This window comes from Malania oleifera, chromosome 9 (genome assembly GCF_029873635.1).
Source record: "Malania oleifera isolate guangnan ecotype guangnan chromosome 9, ASM2987363v1, whole genome shotgun sequence".
In the NCBI taxonomy this organism is placed as follows: domain Eukaryota; kingdom Viridiplantae; phylum Streptophyta; class Magnoliopsida; order Santalales; family Ximeniaceae; genus Malania; species Malania oleifera.
The window spans coordinates 17,364,542-17,384,712 of NC_080425.1; the positions used below are offsets into that span (position 1 = coordinate 17,364,542).

The 20,171-nt window shown below is 35.5% G+C and overlaps 1 protein-coding gene across 5 annotated transcripts in view; it reads right to left on the bottom strand.

Moving 5' to 3' along the window:
* Window positions 1-452: 452 nt before the first annotated feature.
* Window positions 453-20,171, bottom strand: part of LOC131163808 (copper-transporting ATPase PAA1, chloroplastic) — a 134,989-nt gene continuing 115,270 nt past the window's right edge. For 3 of the 5 annotated variants that reach the window (XM_058120576.1, XM_058120575.1, XM_058120574.1), the window contains 2 exons: window positions 11,617-11,697; window positions 651-1,136 (listed from right to left, as the gene is read on the bottom strand). In XM_058120576.1, the coding sequence (XP_057976559.1) occupies window positions 873-1,136; window positions 11,617-11,697 (345 nt within the window). In that variant the 3' untranslated portion in view covers window positions 651-872. Of the gene's footprint in view, window positions 589-650; window positions 1,137-11,616; window positions 11,698-20,171 lie in introns of those variants that run through there. The other 2 variants (XR_009139135.1, XR_009139136.1) reach the window with 2 other exon arrangements.

Here is a 20,171-nt window from a genome sequence, read left to right on the forward strand (position 1 = left end):
TTCATGATAGTAAAATTTCTTATTGTAGTCTCCAACCTGCTCAGAAAGATTACTCTTGTTCAGCAATGCTTGGTCGTGTAGCATAGTATGAGTCAGCATAATCACAACTCAATCTGGCGTTGTTGCAATTGCTTTCAGCCAGATTGTGTGGCAACTGACCAAAGCTTCATCTCAAATAATGTCTCCTACCAAGAGAATTTTGGATGTCATCCAGAATGAAAAACCTGTTCAGCAGATGAAAATTTTCAAGTAATTCTGGGCTCAAATTCGAAATATTTCTAACATTCTCCTTGAAATCGCACTCCGGTATTCCCAGTCTCACATTGCTTATGAGGCTAGCTTTTTATCCATTCAAAAATTTAAGGTTCAAACAGGTGATCTCAAGAGCAAGTTGTGTGTCAACAATGTCTTTCATATCCAGCTGAATATTAAATTGTCAGAAAAAAATTTACCTTTACTGTGGAGAAAGCACAACTATGGTTTTATCAGCATCAACAGTTCTGTCACGAATATAAAACTGTGTTAAGCAACTATGGTGAACTGGGAGCAGTAGTTCGGTTAACTTGAAACAGGGAGCAACTGTACTGCCTGAACAAACCCAAAAAAGCAAGGAAAAATTAACATAATAAAAGGTCCAAAGACGCCGAAAATGGCACAAATGAAACATTTGTTCTCATACGAGCTAAACCTTGCAAAAGCAAATTCGTGGGCCGGGAAAATGCATTACAAAAAAATGAAACATAAATTGACAGGATTATTCCCAACACATAATGCCTAAATAACTCAACTATGGAAAAAAATTGTAAAACAATTTTACCATCTCTGTTTTACAATTTGTTTCTTATGTTTACACTGTCGCCATATAAACCCTATCATGCATCTCTGTATCTAGCAGCTGTGTAGGTGTGTCCAGCTTTGCTATTTTGATCTGTAGGAAGATCAGAGTCCATATAAATTTTGTTCTTTTGAGACACCGTGTTAATGCGTTTTGGTTTTGGTGAAAATTTCAACCTCAGAAGCAATGAGTTTGTCATCACACCCAGAGAACTCAAACCCATAAGGGCTCCAGCAATTGAAGGAGTCAGAATCGTCCCCGTCACTGGGAGCAACATTCCAGCAGCAATTGGAATTCCAACCTGTACAAAATAATAATAATAATAATAATAATAATAATAGCACAAAACAAGAATAATATATGCCAGAAAAATGTATTTCCCATGAAAAATAAGGAAGATATAGGAACTTGTAAGCAGAGGCTAATGGGAAATGGATCATGTTTGAGAGCAGAGACCAAAGAAAATATGACTTGGAATAAGATGGTCATATAGGGAGACTTTAAAATAGGTAAAAATGGATAAATTGCTCAAGTCTCTATTGAAGCACATAAAAGCATGCCGATTTAATCATAAAATCATGGCTCATCTAACACATATGCTACAATTATTCAGTTCTCACAATATCAAAAGAAAAAACAACAAAAAAACACACTGATCAACTTGTTAATAAGAATGAAAAGGAAAGAAACAAATGAGAGAACTAAAATAATTATATTAGGTTTTCAAGGCCGACTAGCGAGATCTTTTATAATTGTGAATGCAACAAAATGATGGTGGAAGTAGCTCTCAAACAATGGAAGAGATGGAGCCGCATCAATTTGTTGGCAGTTAAGTTTGGCCTATTAGTATATATATATACATATATTCCAAATGGCCTTGCATCCTTCATTTTCGCTGAGTATCTCTCAAGTTTAGAGGCTTTGAGAGTTCAGCTGGGTTTTAAATTCAAAGTTCAACGTTCTAAATAATTTGTATGATATTTAAATGAACAATTGATTTAAATTTCACCAAAAAATTATCAGTTTTTGCTTTGGGATTGATTTAGTTTTTTAAACTGAATTAATTAGGTTTGGCATCAGTTTTATCAAAATTAAACTGAATTTTTTTTAAATAGAAAAAGAAACTATTACAAGAAGAAAAAAATGTACAAGGAGAATAAGAAATCCTCCTAAGCAAAACCCAAAAAAAAGAAAAAATAAAAAAGTGAAAGAGAAAAAAAAATAACTACAAAGAAGAAAAAGACAACTGCATCAAGCCAAAAAAGCTAGGTAATCATGCTGGATATCAGTACATCTGACATTCCCAAATCCCAAAACAACTTGATGAATATTCTCACATTGAAGTGAAAAAGAGAATCCAATCCCAAATCAAATCATTGTATGATGTCTGATTTTGAAAAATAAGAACATTTCTCCCCAGCCAAAGCCATCACAAGACAGACAAAATTGCACACCACCATAATGCCCTCACATACTTAAGCCTCCCAAACCCTCTAAAAATAGTCAATAAGAAATCCTCCAAAGACTCGGGATGCATTCAATACTCTCCGAGTCTGAACAGACAAAAAAGTTCATTCCAGAAAGTATAAAGCACAAAATAATGAAGGAAAACATAGGCATGCTTCTCTCCACTAGCATAACACTTCGCCACACATCAGGAGACAAAGCTACAACCTTTTGATCTATAACAAATTGTTGGTTTTGACTCTATTAAGAATAGTCATCCATACAATAGCCTTAACCTAAGAAGAAATTGTAGGTTTACGTAAATGATTACCAAGAGGGAAAAAATGTGGCAAATGAGAAAAGAACTGCAAGAGAAAGCACCAAAAGCATCCAAAGTCCAAACCCAGATAATCTCGCTACAGGAATAATGAAAGGGAACCAACAATATATGAAAATAGGAAAGCTCCTCCACATCCCAATCATTAAAAAACAAATATGGTAGAAGCTTTGTAAAATTAGCTGTTGAGAGACTTGCCAAATTGAGGCAAGTGGCACAGCACTATTTAAATGTAGTACACATTAGATGGTAATATTACATATTGTTTATGAGAAAAGCAATGAGACCATATAATAAGAAGCTTACATAAACACTCATGCATTGCCCAAGGCTACAACTAGTTATTGTAAGGGTTCCTATGCAAAACACTCGAGTCCTTCATCATAATCTCCAGCAATTGAAGCTTGCAAACTCCATGTAACAGTCTTGATTCCTGAACATTGATTCTGCACTTGATCTTGCAACCAGTATTTCTTGTTCCTCCAAGTCACTAACACTCCACAAAGATACATAAGATTTAAGTAGATCTATCACATTCTACCCAATCTGTATCTGTTCTAGCATGTGACCTAACTTTTAAGTGTCCATGGTTAAAAAAGGGAGTCCCGGACCATAGGGCTCCCCAATTTGCAAGAATAGTGGGAGAGTCGTCACACGTATCCTTGCTTTTATGCAGAGGGACTGTTTCCTTGGATTCAAACCCGTGACAACCGGTTACAAAGGAGCAACCTTACCATTGATCCAAGGCCCGCCTCAAAAATCTCCTTCTAAGTGCAGATTAAAAAAAATCTAAAAGATAAAAAAGCCTCCAACAAGAAGACTAGGTACCTGTATGATTTGGCTAATTATACAAAATGGAAAACCAATATTACATCAAGTTTGAGAAAGGTAAATAAGTTTGTGAGTAAATCCCTGGGATTTCTCCTCATGTCGTCCTCACTCATTACTCTCGTGATTGGGATTATGGTTAAGGTAGATAAGGCTTATGATAGGCTACAATAGGAATTATTGTGGTGGGTTTTAGAAAATAAAGGAGCAGGTCATATACAGATGTCATCAAGGTCGTGTACAGTTTGGCCATTACTAGTGTTCAGTTTGTGAATATTATGGATGTGTAACACATAATACTAAAAGAGAGAGAAATGAACACATTTGTAGTAATTGTATTGCTTGAAGATTGGAATATGATAGGGAAAGGGCATTTTACAATGTAAAGGAGTGATTTAATGGAGATTAGAAGCAGTGGACAAGGGACAGGTAGGCCTAGAAAAAGTTAGGTCAAGGCAATAAAGCATTTAACAGTCCTCCAATTGTAGTGCTGCCCCTTGTTGTGCATGATATAGGAAAATTTCATATGGCTAACCTTACATAGTGGAGACTGGGATTGATTGCATCGTTAGTACTAATTAGTATATGAAATCTGACGAAGATAACCTAAAATTTCGTAGAAACATCAATAATGATGGTCATGTTAGATATTGATATACACTGATTAAATACATAAAATTTCATAGAAACATCAATAATGATGGTAATGTTATATATAGATATACATTGATCAAATACATTAAAATTAATTAAAAATTATCATGTGGCCTTGCCGGGGGGGGGGGGGGGGACAAGCTCATGTATATATATTTTCTTCAAAATTTTAACTCTAAAAATAAAATTTAGGAAACTAGCATTTGTCATCTGTTACTTAACACCTGTTGTGTGTATATATATATGTTTTGAAAATTCGCGAACTCTAAAAATAAAATCTAGGACACTAGCATTTGTCAACTGTTACTTGACATCAACAGCATTCTTTACCAGAATTGTAAATTGAACCAGAGGATCTCAGCATTAAAATTGATCACAATTTCATAACCAACCCAGCCACAAAAACCAACTGCAACCCCTCCCTCTTTACTCTTTCCCTGCAAGAGGAAAGAACCAGAAGAAAAACTTAAAACCCCAGCCCACCAGTAATATATATATTTTTATTATGTTATTTTAGTAATTAGGTAGTGTGAGCGCTGGTATTTTCATAGTTCATGTTTTACTATTATTAATATATAAATAGGGCAGACTAGGAGCTGTATGTATGCTCCAGGAGACTGCAAACTGGGCCTTCCTCCCTCTAATCTCTTGTTCTCCTCTTCTCTTCTCCATCTCAATCCCTAAGTTCCAGATTATCTTCACTGAAACTTCAATTTAGTTCAGATTCTGCATTGTGGTGGTCATTCTCAATACTGATGCGTGCTGATTGTGGTGTATTGGGGATGGTTTTTATGGCCTCAAGAAAATTTTGGCTGAAGCTGTTAATGTACAAATCACAGCCATCAAACTGGTAGTTGTTGTGTTCTCAGGCAGTGCATGCATATATTAATGAGAAAGGGAAGCCCCAAGTATTTTCTGCATACTCCTCTGCCTCCAAACTCCAAGAATCATTGAATGAAACAGAATGGCATATTGCTCATGTGGTTGTGGAATAGCACGACGACACAAATTGCTGCGAACATGACGCCATATGGGATGATCTTTGTGAAAGCTTCTCAAAGGATAAAAATCAAACTCGTGTTTTTGAGCGAAGTTTTTCAAATATGACCAAGAAGGTAGGTCACTTAAGAATTATAGCACTCTAAAGGGTATGTGGAACAAACTCAATATCTACCAACCAAATAACTTTGAAGTTGAGTTGATTGAGAGGCAATGGGAGTCCTGAGCTTTAATCCATCTTTGATTAAATTCTTGCTGGTGAATTCATACCATCCATGAATGAAGCATAGCTAGAATCCAACATATCACCAAAGATAGCTCTTAGTCTTCTTCTTAAGCTTCTTCTTGTGATAGTTCAACCATGGTTTCAATAGTAACCATAGTCTTAAATTTCCACGAAATATGTCAAAATTTTCATCGAAATTTCTGATTTTCGTCACCCTCGAAATCGAAATTCGAATCGATTTCCATCTTCCATATTTTCCATCAAAATCTCAACAAATCATCCGAAATTTATCAAAATCTTGAAATTTTAGAGAAACTTGTTGAAATTTTAACTATGCAATGAAATTTCCTCAAAATTCAAATGAGAGATTTAGGAGTGAAGTGAAATTTCTCTCTTAATTTATTTTATTTATTTTTATCGAAACAAAAGTGCTTTTGAAATTATATGAAAAAATAAACTTACAACAACATTTTATTTAACCATTCATTTCTAAATTATCATTATTTGTATAATAAACAATATTTAAATGATTTATGAATTTCATTTGTATTAACTGAATATGTTTAATGAACATTATCTTACAAATATGTTTGATACACATACTATATTACAACTTTTCCACCTCATGCACAACATAGATGTATTTAACTTGTATTAGTCCTAAAACTGACATTATTATGTCTATTAACAGAATTCCATGCTTTACTATTGATTTCTATTATTTTTTCAAATTGAAATAAAAAATGACATCGAAATCAAAATTTATGTCGAAATTTTTGTACTTTTGGAGCTTCAAAATTTGAGTCGAAATCAAAATTTAAGGCCTTGATGGTTACTTTAAAGGGTAAGTGTTGGAGGATGTGGCAAAGGTAGTAGACATGGCAGAGGTGATGCGTCAAGATTAGGAGTTCATTGTGCCAATTCCTGCATTTGCGCACATTTTGGCAAGGACAATCATACTATTGATTTCTCTGGGGATCTCCTTGGGAGACTGACTTTGGCCAATAAGTCTCATGCTGAGGGTGATTGTATTGCTGATACTCCAAGTGCACTTGGCCATTCCACTATGGAATTGAGTATATCATCTACTAACAATCTTGTCCATTGGGAAAAATCTTATAGCTAAGTGAGTCTTTGCATTATTATTGCATGGCTCATTAGGGCTTGTATTTTTGTGTGTGCAAAAATAATTTTTACAAGCTCTTACTTGAATAACTCTTTGTACTTTGATATTGAGAAAATTATTTTTGAGATATTCTAAATTTCCATTGGTACAAATCCTTGAAACCCTAAACCTTGATTGAGATTTATCTTTACTTCATGGTTTTAAATAACGGCCGTTATGTAGCGTAACGGCCAATACGTAACGTAATAAATCAAGGGCTCCGAAACCGATACGGGCCGATAATGCGGTTCGGAAAAAATCCACAACCGTAACGGTCCATAACGGCCGTTACCCCAACGTTACACTCCGTAACGGTCCGTTATGGATCGTTACATGCCGACAACTTGCAAAATCTCCTTTCTGCTGCGCAGCGTTCCTTTCCCCCTTTCCCAAGTCCCAAGCACCCATCTGCCATTCAATCTACCTAAATCTAACATTCAAAGAGCAAAAAAACTTACTTGAAGTTTTGTTGGCCGAGCCGCCGAAGCTATAAGAAGGCTTCACGCCTTCACTCCTTTGAAGCCTGGGCTGATTTACTCATCTTCGCAGCCTTCGTCTAGCCTTCATGAATCCTGATCCTAACTAAGTTCTTCGATGCTTGAGAGTGGTCGAAGGCAGCTTCATCCGCCACCAGCCAGCCCTCCGCCAGTCGTCGCACAGAGCTTGGAGTCATCGATAGCCCTTTGGCAGCCTTCGCCAGTCGTCGCACTCGTTGCCACCAGCCAGCCCTCCGCTAGTCGTCGCATGAAGCTTTGAGCCTTCAAGGCTCCTCCAGTCCTCCGAGTCGCCTCCCCTCTCTCGGTCTCACTCAAAGTCTCAGACTCTCTGACCTCTGCTCATCTCAGTGTATGAGATAAGCTTTAAAATTTCAGTAACACTCAACACCCACATGGCCACATCTTAAACTTTTTATTATGTTTTTTTTTTTTAATTATAATTTTTTGTAAATTATGTTTGTTAAATTGAATTGAAAAATAAGAGTAATTTAATAGAGTAAAAAATTAATTGAGATAAGCTTTAAAATTTCAGATTCATTTAATATGCAAATTGGTTCCTAAACAATTTAAGCATGTCATATTCAGTTTTGATTAACATACTTTTACATACGTATTCTTTCTTTCTTTTTGGTTTCATTGCATATAAAATATATATTATTTTAAAATAAATGACTATAACATGGCATTCCAAAAATATGGAGTGGACAATTTCTCATGTTCTATTTCTATGCTATTTTATATTTGTAAGAGTAAAACAACATTTTGCATAATTATTTCCCCTAACAACATTTTTTTTCTTGTAAATTATTAAAGTACATGAGACTACAAAAACTTGTTTTCGTATATTACAACATGAGGTTAAAGTTAAGACGTACAATGAGAAGAAGCCAACGAGAAATTGAAGAGGGTTTCAATCCTATCAATTTGGACTACATTTTCGAAGAAGATGATCCTTTAAGTCAATGGTTAGAGGAGAGAGAGACACCACTACTCGACGGTCAGGACAATTCAAATTGGTTAAATGAAGAAGTTGGTGGTACTACAGAAGGAGGTGATCAACCACCAATAAACGCGCATGATGATTCAAGTTCAAGCCCTGAACGTACACAAAGTGATGACAATCTTGATTTGAGCCCACCAAGTGATGATGATGGTAATAGTGGTACTGGAGCTGGGGTTGGGGGGGGGGGGGGTGGCAGTGGTGGTGGTGGAGGCGGCGGTGTAGAATATAATTATGGATATGACACAGGGACATCATTTGCAAGGGATATATATCCTTCTGATTCTTATGGACTACATGACATACCTGAAAATTAGGACTTGGGTATTCCTCCAGGGAACCAATCTTCACAACCCAGGAGAAGGAGTGCTCGTGGTGACCCTAGTGATTCTATTAAAGATTCATATGGTGTGGTTCGTAGTTTTGACGACTTTGGTTTAGATGGTTCATCATCACAATCATATGGATCTCATCCAGCATATCCACATTATACATCTCGTGACTCACATTTTTATCCCAGTGGATCAGGAATCTCAGGATCTAGTGAGTCTTCTTCTACACACTACCCAGAGCCAGCCCCTGCCCCAACTTATGGACATTATTCAGGAGAATTTTCATCACCAGTACATTTTCAAGAGCAACAAAGAAATGACACAAACTTGGGTTTATTCAACTATGTATTTCCACAAGGATGGGGAGATAATTTCCCATCCCAATCTCAAGATACAGATGCAAATTATGAAGACCCTCCACATCATTCTTTTTGGTGGTGACATGTGTTACGTTATAAATTTGTAATATTGTATTCATGTATTTTCAACTATTTATTGATATTTGATATTAATCACTTTTTAAATTCATGTATGTATAATGTGTATATTGAGTATTGAGTCTATTGAGTATTGATTCATTTTTAGTAACTTTATGACTTTAATTAATTGATTCTTACATTTCTACATCTTTTTACTCATTAAAGTAATGTAAACTATAAAAAAATATGTTTTTTTTTGTAAACAGCGCACTAAAATTAATATAAAAATCATAATGCCTATTAAAAAGCATTTGTAGGTTGAATGAAAGCCTTCAAAATTCATTAAAAATCATGTATTAATGGATTTCATGCTTATTTTTCAATTTTGGCATGGTTGTGCGTGCGTGAAAAAAATTCACGACCATTACGCCCACTTCCCGTTACGTAACACCCACGTCTCCCGCGACCCGCGACACTCACGACTGTTACGCGATGTTACCCGCGACCTCGATTTCGAACCATGCTTTACTTAATTTCAAAGATTAGCTTGTTAATACGCTCTTGTACTTGATTGAACATTGATATTAGATTGAGTGTTTTTTCACACGTATTGCACTGAACTTATAGTTCCTATCTGTTTGAGATGCATTGATTAGTGCTTGTGCTTAGTGGTACATATCAGCTTGTGTAAGAAGCATTTGGTTGTACGCAAATTTTTATATATTTGTTGTATTCCAGGCATGGGCCTGAAGAGGGAGACTAGCCCTGTTGAATAGTCCCAGATTGGCTTAGACCCGGTTAGGAAAATTAGGTACACCATCCTGGTAAGGTGCGGGTGTAGGTTAAGGTCAGCCTCGTTTATTGACCTAGTTGTAACTGGTGCTGCTCCACCCATTAAGTGAGCATTAGTGGAATCCTTGTGCTGGTGAGCCAAGACGGGGGTGTAGGCAATATTGGCCGAACCCCGATAACATATCGTGTGTGTAATTTACATTTTCGCAATTTATTTACTGCACGTGGATGTTTTATTGTGAATGATTGGGTTTATGATTGCATAGACAGACCCTAGGTTGTGTAATACCGTTGCTAGACTGGTTAACTTAGGAATAAATTTTTAAATACCCAATTCACCCCCCCTCTTGGGAATACACCAAAGCTAATAGTTTGCTAACCCAAGGTGGAACCATGCAATGGATGTACAAATGGATTCCTTGACTGTTTGAGGGACATGAGACTTGGTGGATCTTCCTCTATTAGGTTTTGTGAGGCCTACATTGTCATATATCTTCTTGACGGCTCTACCAAACAAATTAAGGCTTGGCTACTAGGTGCACCCAAACTAATGCTATTGATTATCTTGACCTTCTGTCTTGTTGGTTAACTAAATTTTGTTCATGTATTGATCGCACTAGTAATTAGTTTTGAGTTATCCTTATACCAGTTGGATGTTAAGATTGGCTTCTTGTATGGAGATTAACATAATCAGCCATACATGGAGCAACCTCCTGAATTTGTTGCTAAAGTGGAGAAAAGTAAGGTATATAGGTTCCTAAGGCTATTTATCGTATCAAGCATTCTCCTCGAGCCTGGCTAGAAAAATTTAGTACTGTGGTCTTTGCATTTGGTTTTATCTAGTACTACTGTGAGTCTGTGATAATTCAGCATTTATTCACAAAAAGGAGGTAGGTGTAGTAGTTCAAGTAGTTTGTATTGATGATATCATAATCACATGCACTCACTAGAACAAAATTGCAGATGTCAAGTAGTTCGCATTAACAAAATTTCAAATCAAGGATTTGGCTACTTTGGATTACTTTCTTGGTATTAAGATTATTCTCTATCTCAACGAAAACACACCTTGACTTGCTAAATGAGAATGGTATCCTAACTAGTTGATACTCCTACACATCCCAACATGAAGTTTTGTAGGGATCTTGGATTGGACTTTTGAGAGAAAAATCAATATAGGCAATTGGTTGGCAAGTTGATCTACTTGACTGTCACAAAATCTGACATATCCTTTGTTATGTGAGTGGTGACTCAGTTTATGGAAAAATCTCAAACAGCCACATGGAGGTTTTCTGTAGAATTTTATGGTATCTCAAAGGCTCTCCCAAGAGCTTGAAGGGGAGTTTTAGAAGAGTATGTTATTTTAGTAATTATGTGTTTGGATGTTTTTTCCCTTCACGTCCTTTTTATTATTAACATATAAGAGGGCAGACCAAGAGCTGTAAAATACTCTAGGAAAACTGCCAATTGGGCCTTCTCTCCTTCTTCTCGTCTTATCTTCTCCATCTATAACCCTAATGGCTCGCTTGGTTCGGCAGAATAGCTATTCGTTGAAATAAGATGGAATATAGCTTAAATTTTGGGAATCAAGGGAATAGTTATTCCTTATATATTCCTGATTATTTCATTCAATATGTAATAAGAAAAGAATAGACATCCCCATGATGAAATATAGGAATAGTTATTGCTTGTCTATTCCTTATTATGGACTCAAAATGTTTCACATTGTTATTTGCTTTATACTCGCAACATAATTTCTTGTATAACTAATTGTAGCTAACCCACTAAAACTAATCTATTCTTAGGAATAGGCATTTCGCAAACCAAACGTAACCAAAGTATAGTATTTTCTTCATTGGATCTTCAATTTATTTCAGATTTACAACAAATACCGTGTTGAAGAATAGATAGGAGAGCACGATAACTGAAGAATATTTTTGGTAATTGGAAAACCTATAGAATGGTATTAGGCCTCCCACTTTACTTTTTAATATATCACATACACATAAAAAAAGACAATAGTACCCTTAAAAACAAATTAATCCTCAAACAAAAATGCATTATAATAGAACACTGCAAAAGAACTCACAATGTTGTATGCAAAGGCCCACCAGAGATTTTGCTTCACAGTCTTCATGGTAAGTTTGCTTAGCTCGAAAGCATCAAGCAACTGCATATAGGCGAGCATGGTCAGTTTCTTTAATTCAAAATGTCACAAAGAATGTTATTTATAAGATAAAAAATAAATAAAATAAAACTGGATTAATGTTCAACACCTCTTAAATTATAATTTGGATAAACAAAAAATTTATGTTAAAGCTCAAAACTATTAGTGCTCCTGCAGTCAAAAAAGATAATCCAAAAGAGGAAAAGTTTATCAACTAAATGTTTTAATTTGGTGCAATGACAGTGGACAATTGATTTCAAGTTCTGTTCACAAGCATTGTAGATTTGCTGTAGGTATTTTTTGAGGGGTATTTTGGGTATTTACATTGACTTTGAGTCTTTATTTTATTTGGTAAGTTATATAGGGCAAAGATATGTTTGTTTTGGTGCCGGGGGGGGGGGGGTGTGGGGAGAAGAATTGTCTACATTTGTTACAAAGCCGTAAACTCTAGAAAGTGTGGCACTTTCTTCTTCCAGGTTTGATTCTACGACGTATTAATAAGATATATTAGTTTATGCCTTTTATCATTTTTATTTTGATTAATTGCTTCCCAATCAGATAAAATCCCTAATTTTCTAGCCTTGACTTCATTTATTCCTCAATTTCTTTCTCAAACTCCAAACCCAAATAAGTTTTCTTGGTTGTCCTGCATCAACATCCATTCTAGCAATATTTTTAAATCTCAACGCAGTCCTCATTCCTTTACATGTATGCTAAACAGTCAACAACCATTCATCTATTACATTGCAACTTCTCACATGGAAAAAGAATCTACAAGAAAGTAATTCATTAGTCATTTCAACAGAATTGTTCATTTATTCTTTAAAAAAAAATTCAACTAATTTGACAGTGGAATGTTCTTAAGAGTGGAAAAATCAATTATATCTTAATCAATTTAGCATTGGGAGTCTGTCAAATGACCAGTTCAATAATGCGAAAAGCAGATGAAAATCAACTAGAATAAATAGTCTGACTATTTTGGATTGCCTATATGAGTGGTTTTTGCCATTAAGTGATAGAAAAGTGGGATTAGAAGGATTAGATAAAGATTAAAATGGGAAGAGACTGTCAATAGCGGTAGTATTTCAACCACTGGTCTAAAAACCAAAGGTTGTAGCAGCTGCAACAACTGCAGCTGCACAGTGGTCTACATTTTTATGTTCCAATTGGTCAGTAGGAAGGTAACCTGAACACCAAGGTTGTGCTTGATTCATGGAATGTTCTAGGAATCAGATGGTTGTAAAAAAAGAATTCGATAGTATGCAGAAAGAAAATGTTAGCAGCTGCAACAACTGCAGCTAGACAGTGGTCTACATTTTTATGTTCCAATTGGTCAGTAGGAAGGTAACCTGAGCACCAAGGTTGTGCTTGATTCATGGAATGTTCTACGAATCAGATGGTTATAATAAAAGAATTCGATAGTTTGTAGAAAGAAAATGTTTTATCATTATAAAGCAAATAACAATTAAATTTTTTTTGAAATCTTAAGGAATAGAACCTCGAGGGATCCAAGGACCAAGAACAACTATCAGCTTCCAAAGAGACTCGACAATTATTCAGCAAGACTAAGGAGGATAGCTCCTCCATCTCCGTTTATTCAAGGGTCTCCTAATGTGAAAATCCCAAGAAGGTAAAGGACCACCCGACTCCACAATGAAAGAAGAAATGGATCCATCCTGTCCTGAGCTTTAGCAAAATAGGTGAGGAAAAGAGGTGAACAAAACAACATTCCACAATGTCATGAGCTAAGCTTGTTCAGGGCATTATGCTTGCCTGTGACCGCTTATCTTGTGTGCTTGGGATGGGTTTCCATCATGTAAATACTAGTGTAGGGTTATTTTCTGCTAGTAGTGTCTTTGTATGCCAAATAAGGCAGTATGACTCCTTAGGGGAGGGTGAGTGTTCATCAGTCATTGTAAAACTCACTAGAAATTGTCAACGTGCTTAGCCTACTTGCCTCCCTCGCTAAGTACACCATGTCAACGGAGGATTTGTTAATGAATTACGTTTGCTTCAATGTTTACTGCTTGCTTACCACGGCTTTCATGAATTGATTACTGTTTCCGCTGCTATTTGAATGAATGTTAATGAAAGTGCTTCGTGGATGAATGTTGGTAAACGATAGGATGACTAGTTAAACAAGAGTGCTTTAGCTAGCGCCGCACGACCCTTCACAAGGGTGTGAAAATAGTCGGACCGTGACACACAACCACAAAAGCTAATAGTATAGTCCCTACCCAATATAAATTTAGTATGGGGAATAAAGACGGAATAAATCTGAGAGATAGCTTTCCACAGACTTTCCGAAGAACATCTAAGACCCAACTGGTATCCCACCCGTTCCCATCAAGTCCAAATTTACTTTTTACAACTTTATGCCACAAGGAAGAGGCCTCTAAAGGAAACCGCCAAAGCCACTTGGCCAAGAGAGTGGTGTTCTTAGACACCAAATTACCGAGAACCAAGCTGCCCCCTATTTAGGCCTATAGACCACCCCCCCCCCCCCCAACTCACCAAATGATCCCTAACACCCTCTACCTCTGACCAAACGAAATCTCTCATGATTCTCTAGATCCTACTAGCCACCCCCGCAGGAATTTCAAAAATAAACAAAAAAATTTAGCGGGATACTAAAAAGACAAGCTTGAATGAGAGTAATCCTACCTCCCAAAGAAAAAAGCGCACCCTTCCAACCATCTATTTGCTTAGCCAGTCTCTCGACAATAGGGTCCCATAAATTAGCAGATCTAAGATTACCCCCCAAAGGCACTCCTAAATAAGATAACAGCCAATCCAAAGCGATGCAACCTACCTGTAAGGACAACTACCCACCATGCTTCTCCTGCAAATTAATAGTGGCGATACCACTCTTCCCCAAATTGATCTTAAGCCCTGAAACATACACAACACAAATGTATTCAATTTGTAATATATTTGTCCTAAAACTTACACAATTATGTCTATTAAACATTTCTAAAGTCTCATAAAAGAATTCAATATTTTACTACTAATTTCCATTGTTTTTTCAAATTGAAATCAAACTTGAAATTTCCATACTTTTGGAGCTTTGAAATTTTAATTGAAATTGAAATTTAAGACCTTGATCACAGGCAAAATCAGTGTCGAATTTACTCTTAGTATCAGACACATTAACCCAATTTGTGATTTCTGTACCCTTAACTCCCTTACTGACCTCCTTTCCTGAATTCTGCTTTGAATCATTCAAACCTTAATACAATAACTACCATCATACTTACATTTATAGATACATATATAAATACATAAATATATATAAAAGACAACAGAAGGTACAAAAGGAGCATTAGAAATCCTGAGACGATAAAGGATAACAAAAAACGACAAAACTCAAAACAGCACTGCTTGCCAATCATGCTCAAAGTCTGAAAAAGACTCCTATGAGACAACTGGCTGCAAAAGACACAAGAAGGCCAAATATTGAATCCTATTCAAAACCATAGATAAGCTATCCTCTTTCCCTTGAAAAGACAAGCATTCTGTTCAAACCAAATCTCCTCAAAAACAGAAAAAAACGTGCATCTCCACAAAGCCCACCCATCTTTACCCCTCCTAAAACCAAGGTCTTAAATTTCGATTTTGACTCAAATTTTGAAGCTCCAAAAATACGGAAATTTCGATGGAAATTTCAATTTCGATGTCAATTTGAAAAAATAACGAAAATCAATAGTAAAGCATGGAATTCTTTGTGCAACTTTAGAAATGGTTAACAAACATAATAATGTAAGTTTTAAGACTAATATATTACAAGTTAAATACATCTATGTTGTATATGAGGTGGAAAAGTTGTAATATAGTATGTGTATGTATCAAACATATTTGTAATATAATGTACAACAAACATACTCAGCTAATACAAATGAAATTCATAAATCATTTAAATATTATTTGTTATACAAATAATGATAATTTAGATATAAATGGTTAAATAAAATGTTGTTGTAAGTTTATTTTTTCATATAATTTCAAAAGCATTTGAAATAATATTTTGTTTTGATAAAAATAAATAAAATAAATTAAGAGAGAAATTTCACTTCACTCCTAAATCGCTTATTTGAATTCTAAGGAAATTTCCATTGTACAGTTAAAATTTCGACAAGTTTCGCTAAAATTTCGAGATGATTCGTTGATTTCGATGGAAATTATGCAAAACGGAAATCAATTGCCATTTCGATTTCAAGGGTGATGGAAACCGGAAATTTTGAAAGAAATTTCAACAATTTCGTGGAAATTTAAGACCATGCCTAAAACCAAAAAATGAGATGGCAAAAAAATCCTCCACCGACTTTGGATACACCCACCTCTCTCCAAGTAGGCCAAATAGATTATTCCACACCATCCATGAAACGAAACAATGAAAGAATAAGTGAGATACAGATTCTAAATGATCAAAACAGAGAAAACAAACATCCAGAGAAAATACCTCACAAGGCCTCCTACTCTGCTGAAGTATGTTAAGAGTTAAATGTATCATGAACAACTAACCAAATAAGAGCCTTTTCTTTGAAGGGACTTTGGCAGATAAAACAATGAAGCGGGAAGGACATGTTTTATGGATTAAATGCTCCAAAAAAAGAGCTACAAGAATACTCCCCCGAAGAACCAAGAATCCATGATCAATAGTTCCTCCTACCGGAAGGAAGACTACCCTCGAATAGACATAATAAGGAGGTGAGCTCCAACACCTCCCTATCATTAAGAGCCCTACAAAAAAGGAAAATTACAAAAAAAAAACTCATCCTCCTTGGAATAAAAATAGTACCCATTACCCATGGTAAATTTAGTATTAGGAATAAAACTAGGATATACACACGAAATACCCTTCCAAGGACTGCCACAAGAACATCTCAACCCAAATTAGCATCCCACCCATTACCTTGCAAGCCAAATTTACTTAGTAACTTTGTGCCAAAGGGAAGAATGCCATAACCCTTTATTCATTAAAGCAAACATTCTTAGACACCAAATTTCCAAGACCCAAGTCCCCTACTTTTTAGACCTACAAACAATGTCCCAACTAGCCGAATGATCCTTTTTCTCCCCCACCCTAGCCTAAAGGAAATCTCTCATGATCCTACAAACAATGTCCCAACTAGCCAAATGATCCTTTTTCTCCCCCACCCTAGCCTAAAGGAAATCTCTCATGACTATCTCAATATTTCTAGCTACCTCCACAGAATTTTAAAAATATGCAAGAAATAGAAAGGATTACTAAAAAGACAAGCATGAATTAAGGTAATATGCCCAGCAAGAGAAAATAAAGAACCCTTCCACCCATCCAACCTCTTGGACACCATCTTCACCACATGATCCCAAAACCTAACCAACCTATGATTACCACCTAAAGGGCACCTAAAAAAATCAAAGGCTAATCTATAATACAGCACCCAACTAAAGAGGACAACTCCAAAGATCTAGAAGCACTCAAATTATAACTACTATCCGTATTTCCTTTTGAAAATTTATTCACCCAACGAGTGTAGACCTTGATGAGCTCAACTACTTCACAATCCTTCCTAGAAGCCACAAGCTTTTCTTCCTCATTATCTCATGCATCATCAATCCATATTTTTTGCTTTACTACTACTTTAATGTGCTTTGTCCTCCATGAAATACTATATTGCTAGCCATATAAATGTTAGCTTGATTATCACAAAACATATCTCTTGGCTTTATTAGCAAGAATCCCATCTTTGACATATGAGACTTTAACCACATAAGCTCACTAATAGTATGATCCATTCTACTTCAACACTAAATCTACTGAAGTAGTTTGTTCTTGCTACGCCAGGTAACAAGATTACCACCCTCAAACTTATAGTATCTAGTAGTAGATCTTTGATCATCAATAAAGCTACCCCAAATCTGCATCGGAGTATCCCATGATCTCGCAATTTTTAATGCCTTTTTATAATAAACTTTTTCCATGAGAGCCTTTGAGATTTGAGATGGCGTAAAATACTACAAACAACATCCCAATTTGGTAGGTTCAGATTTTTCATAAACTGACTCACCACCCCGCATTGCAAAAGATATGTTAGGTCTAGTAATAGTCAAGTAGATCAATTTACCAACCAATTGCGTATATTGATGTTTGTCTTCAAAGTTTGATCTGATGTCCTTAGACAGCTTCATGTTAGGATTCATACAAGTATCAACTAGTTTAGCTCCCAACAAACCAGTCTCGCTTAGCAAGTCCTAGGTATATTCTTGTGGAGAAAGATTCAACCCTTTCCTACACCACACAATCTCAATACCAAGAAAGTAATAGAGAGTACCCAAGTCCTTGATTTGAAATTATTTTGAAGCCACCGCTTAACATCTACAGTCTTGCTCTAATTGCGACCAGTAATGATGATATCATTAACATAAACCATAAGAAGTACCACTCATGTATCCTTTTTATATACAAAGATTGAATGATCAGAGTAGCATTGGATAAAGCCAAATGTAGAGATCACTAGACTAAATTTGTCAAACCAGGTTTGACGAGACTGCAAAAGACCATAACTTGTGCAACCTACATACTTTACCAAATGTCTCTAAGCAACCAATCCTAGAGGTTGTTCCATGTATGACTCTTCTTGCAAATCTCCATACAAAAAAACAATATTCACATCTAACTAGTATAAGGGCTAATCGAAATTAACTTCTAAGGAGATCAATACACAAACAAAATTTAGTCGAGCAATAGAAAATAAGGTTACAAAAGAATGAATGCCATATGTTTGGGTGTATCCTCGGGCAACCAATTAAGCCTTGTCATTCAATAGATCCATCAGGAAGATGTTGGATGGTTTCAACCCAAAAAAACCTAACCAACCCCTCACCAGGTAGAAGATCCCTCAAGTCCAATGTTCCTTAAGTGGTCCAAGCATCCATTCTATGCTTCAAGCTAGGGTTAGAAAAGGCTTCAATATATGAGAAAGAGATAGAAATGGAAGAAATAGACAAGTCCAAAGAATGCATAGGGCTTGGAAGGTAAAGAATCAAAACATAATGAGCAAAAGGATAAGTAACTAAGCATTGCTTAGTACGTGTTCAAGTACCTTTTTAGTGAGCAATGGGCTATTCGAGTCACATTGGATTGGATCTCCAAAATTAGAATACAGAACAATGATGGGCAGAATAGGTTGCTGCATAGTGATAGTGATGTCTGTGCTTTGTTTTAGTTGTTCAACAACCCTCAATTTTTTCTTCGAGTCATAGTATTAAAAATCATTGCACACTAACCATAATGGATGTTACATAACAGATTGGCTTCCAAGATCATTACTTGGTGATATCTCGAAGGTACATCGATTCACAACCGTAACGGCTATTACAGAACGCTATGAGCCATTATAGGCCATTATGGGTCGTTACAGTGTTAGAATGGCTACAAATGACTAAAATAGGTTTTTTACTCCCCCCCTCTTTTTTTTTTTTTTGCATTTTCCCTCTTTTCACGTAATTGAAGCTTATAAAATTAATTGTAAGTTGTTTTTCATTTAGTTGGTGATTTATTTATTAAAAAAATCATTTTTTTGGGTTTATTTTCTTGAAATTTAGCATTCAATTTTATAATAACTACCATTAAAATAAACCCAACTTTTTCTCTAATTAAATTACACATGTTCATATACTAAGTTCTTTCAATTTTATTTTATTTTATTTTTGTTTTTCTTACATCTAGTTTGGAGACTAAACTACGCTCTATAGTATGCATTTTTGTTCTTGTTTAACATGTGAACATTCTATATTTTATTTTTTTTGGATAATAAGAATTCCTTTAAAGACTATAATAGTACAAAATATGGCATTCTATCTTTTATATTTCTTTATATTTATGATTCCTTAGTTTGAATTTCACTTATAATCAATAAAGTAAACAAAAGTAGCAAATGCGTGCTTCCTCTCGCAAATAGCAACTAAAACAACCAAGATGACATCCAATATTTGTAGTAAATATTACATTTATATTGATTAAAATTTACAAAAAAAATATCATTTGAAGGATTAGTATATAGGATTCTAGGATCAAAACATGTGAATTTATATGTTTTTAAAAAGTTTGCTAATGCAAAAAATGAATTCACAAACACGGTGACCATTACCCGTTACGTAATGTGTGCGATGGCTAGGACTGCTACACTGTGAGTTTCGTAGATTGTTACTATTATTTAAAACCATGCTCCGGGTTATTGACTGTTGTGTTTGGAAGAGTAGAAAATTTATGGAAAGAGATAACATTAGGAATATGGGGATCGACACACAAGGGGGTAATCATAAATCATTGATGAACTCAAAATAGATTCATCTAAGGAGGACCCTGCATTAGAGAAATAAGGTATTCTCTCAAAAAAGGTGACAATGGCGTTAACATATTTCCTACATGTGGGAATCATAACATCAATAACTTCACTTCTTTGAGTTCTCAAGTACCCAACAAAGAAACAAAT